The 3,601-nt window shown below is 55.1% G+C and overlaps 1 protein-coding gene across 1 annotated transcript in view; it reads right to left on the bottom strand.

Annotated features, from left to right (window-relative positions):
• The window catches only part of TNMD (tenomodulin), an 8,534-nt gene that overhangs the window by 4,363 nt on the left and 570 nt on the right, over positions 1-3,601 (bottom strand). The window contains exon 3 of the mRNA XM_009332389.1: positions 373-513. Within this exon, the coding sequence (XP_009330664.1) occupies positions 373-513 (141 nt within the window). The remainder of the gene's footprint in view (positions 1-372; positions 514-3,601) is intronic.

The raw sequence follows: 3,601 nt of genomic DNA on the forward strand, positions 1-3,601 counted from the left end.
AAATTAGGTTTCAGAGAGAGCCTACAACATTGTCACGAGTTTTTAATGCTCTCCAGACAGACAAATGTACTGGGCTCGGATAGATTTATGATGATTGCGTTCCTTTGCAAGGGTAAATCCAATAACTAGGTCTTGCTTTTAAGATGTATTTCACTGGAACTGAACCACGCCACTATTAAATACCGGTGGAAGCTTATGTAGATACACATCTCCTTTCCTTTGAGAGCATCCCTAGAGAGTCTGCATATGGGCACTGTGCTCCCTGATCATCCTAGGTCTTGCTCCAGCACCCCTGCGGTGTCCTAGGGGATCCCGTCTGTCCTGCTGCAAGATGGCAGGCAGGCTCCCGGGGACAAATGCTGCCGCACTCACGTTTTTGAAGTCATGGATCTCCAGGATTTCCTCGCTGCCGTTCCCACTCCTGAAGGTCTCTGTCCTGGCCAGCGGGTCGATCTCCATCACAATCTTCTTCTTTTCACCGTGGCTGAAGAACGTGTGCTCCATGTCGTAAACCTGTGAGGGACAAAACCACACGGGGGTTGGCTGAGCCCCCCACCCAATTTCACATGCCAGCTGGTGGGCAAGTGGGCTGGTGCTGGGCACCTGACCCCTGGTGCTGGGTACCCTGCCACGGGGCTGGCTGCTACCCCGCGCCCCGGCTCTGAGCCAGGATGATTGTATAGCACAAGGAGAGGCAGCTCGCAGGCACCAGGGCTGGGAAGACGGGCAGGATGGGGCCAGGCTGCGGGGGAACGTGTGTGTTAAGCCTGGGAGAAGGTGCTCATTCCACACTTGCACCAGGAGCTTTGCCATGGCTCAGCCTTTGCGGTGTTTTCTGTGGCATGAGCCTGTTTATGTCCCAGGCTGGACTGAAGTCCTGAGCCCATGGGACCTCGCTTTCCCCTGTCCCTGGCTCGCTTGCTCCATCACTGTGTCCCTGGCTCGCTTGCTCCATCACTGCGTCCCTGGCTCGCTTGCTCCATCTCTGTGTCCCCGTCTTTCTTGCTCCATCACTGCATCCCCGGCTCGCTTGCTCCATCACTGTGTCCCCAGCTTGCTTGCTCCATCTCAGCACCTTCTGTTTTTCCTGGAAAAGGAGAGGTAAAAGCCTCTCTCTGCCTCAAGGAGATCAGGGATTGCCTGCGGATCAAAGACCTCCTCGAGGGCTGCTGAAGAGCTTTGGGGCGTAGCAGCCGGCTTCCCAGTGGCACTCATCCCTGTGGGGAGCCGGGGTGAGCAGCACCGGGGGGGAGCAGCCCCCTCCTCCTCGCAGGTGCTCACTGCACTCAGCCAGCCCAGCAGCCCTCCAGTCTCTGCAGATGCCTGACCCTGAGAGGATGAGTAGTGGCAGATGCTATTTGAAGCGCAAAAATGATCCTGCTGGTGCGGCGAGAGTGAGCCTTGGGGAGTCTCGTTTCCTAAATCAAATGGTGTCATGTGGAAGCAAAGCAAAACCCCTCAAGTCCACAGGGCAGCGGGGGAGTGATGGAGGCACAGGAATGGGAAAGCCCTGTTTGTCCCCTGGGATGGCCGCGGAGCTGGGGAAGGATCACCATGGCCCCGCAGCAATGTCCCGGCGAGGGGCAGGGGCTCTGCCTGCAGTCCCAACCTAAACCCCTTTTCACAGTCCCCTGGTCCTTGCACATCCCTCCCCATCAGGGCGTTCAAAGCTTCTTAGCAATGTTTTCAGCATCAGTATCCCTCATTTTGCAATCACTGGAGGAAGCCTGGGTGCAGAACTGGTCAGTCAGGCGGTAACTGCCGGGTACCTTCGCCCCTGCTTAAAAGTTAGAAGAGCGATGTGCACCTTGGCAGCCATGAGCAGCTCCTGTTAGTCAGCAGGAGGCTTTTGCAAAGATATATGTCTGTCAATGGATTTTATGGTATGGTAAAAATAGTCTGAAGCCTAAAATGGCTGGAAGGCTGCTGGTTTTGACTGACAAAATGCACACAGTGCTGTAAATAATTTCTAGGAGGGTAGGATCCCGGGTGGCACCTTACCTTCGAGTGCCTCTCCATTTACAAAGAATTACTTTTGCCAGCGCAGTGGCCAGCTAGCCCATTTGGGCTTCGCTGGATCCGTGCTGCTCAGAGAGCTGTGAGATGTTTTATAGGGCTAACAATGACACTTGCTCACAAATCGTTGAAATATGTCCCCCTGTGAGGCCGTGACGAGCCCCTCGTTAGCTGACTCATTGCCTTCACTCGCCGGCGGTGCCGGCCGGCACAGATGCTGCTGTGCAGAGGGCAGCACTGTGTCCAAGGCCACCCCTCAGAGGAACAAGGCTTCTTTAAAGATTTTTTCCATTCTCCGGTTGCATGAAGGAAGCTTGAAGGGCTTTTTGTTCTTTAAAAGGCTTCATTCCCCTTGGTTTATATTTTTGAGCGTTAGGAACTTCCAGCCTCCCCCGTCCTGCTGTTCCCAGAGGACTCCTGGGCCAGCCAGAGAAGCCGCTGCCCCACGGCCGCAGAGGATGCAGTGATGCCGGGCGCCGGGAGCATCAGCGTGCAGTTCCACCACGGGAACGTCTTTGCCCTCCTCTGACCTCGTGCTTCGCTTGCCCGCCCGTCAGGCGTTGTGAAGGGCTTTCAGAAATACCGACGGACTCCATCCTCCATCAGGCCGTGGGAGCCGAGGACCGGTGCGCTGGATAACACTTCCAAGGCTGCGGCAATGCCTCTGCGCTGCGGGCTCCGAGAAAACCTCCCCTCCAGGGGTTAACAGCCTCTTCCCCCCGCTGCTGGCACGCACCCTGTTTTTCGAGGAACAGTAGAGACTTTATAACCGTCTTGGCAGGAGCCTGGAGGCACATATGGCTTTTATTGCTTTTTCTATTATTTGGGGGGCATTTATTTCTATTTGAGTACCTTCTTGATAAGAAGACAAAGTTTCCGGCGAGCGGGGTGCTTCCTCCACCCGGCGGGAGGGCAGCCCAGCCGGGCTGGCTCGGCTCTGGCGTGGGGCAGGGAGGAGAGAGGAGATGCCACCGTGGGAAAGAGGCCGCCTTGGCTGCGCACGGGAATTCTGGAGACGTTCTTGAGAGTCGGCAAAACCCGCCGGTGCCAGGGTGCAAAGCAGGGCCTCCTGGATGAGCGTGGAAACTCAAAGGGCAGGAGGATGGGGAGCGATGGGGAGCATCAGGCAGGCTGTTGGCTTCAAGGTTAAGCGATTTTCTTGGGGTATGGGACAAAAAAAAAGGGGTTTGGCAGAATTGCCAAGATGCTGGGCAGCAGCGGGCAGAGATACATGGGAGATGCACAGCCCCGCTGCCGCCCCCGGCACGCTCGGCACTTACAGCAGCGTCCATCTGGGGAGCTGGGAATAAACAAGCACAATCCAGTTAGCAGGAGCTCCTCCAAAAGCTAATCCATCTCACCGTCCCCTCACATTGCAGACACATTAAAGTAAGAAATATAATCCATGACAATCAATCACTACTGCGTCCTGGCTTTCTCTCCTCTTTATGCGGTGGCATAATGACTTTTCCACCAGTTTCTGGCAAGATAATTGAAATGAAATGGAAAATATTTTCTTACTTGTCATAAAATTTGCTGCCGGTGAAATAAAAGTAACTTTAACTCTTCGTGGCGTAGCTCCCAT

Source organism: Pygoscelis adeliae, unplaced genomic scaffold (assembly GCF_000699105.1).
Source record: "Pygoscelis adeliae isolate BGI_AS28 unplaced genomic scaffold, ASM69910v1 Scaffold159, whole genome shotgun sequence".
Classification (NCBI taxonomy): domain Eukaryota; kingdom Metazoa; phylum Chordata; class Aves; order Sphenisciformes; family Spheniscidae; genus Pygoscelis; species Pygoscelis adeliae.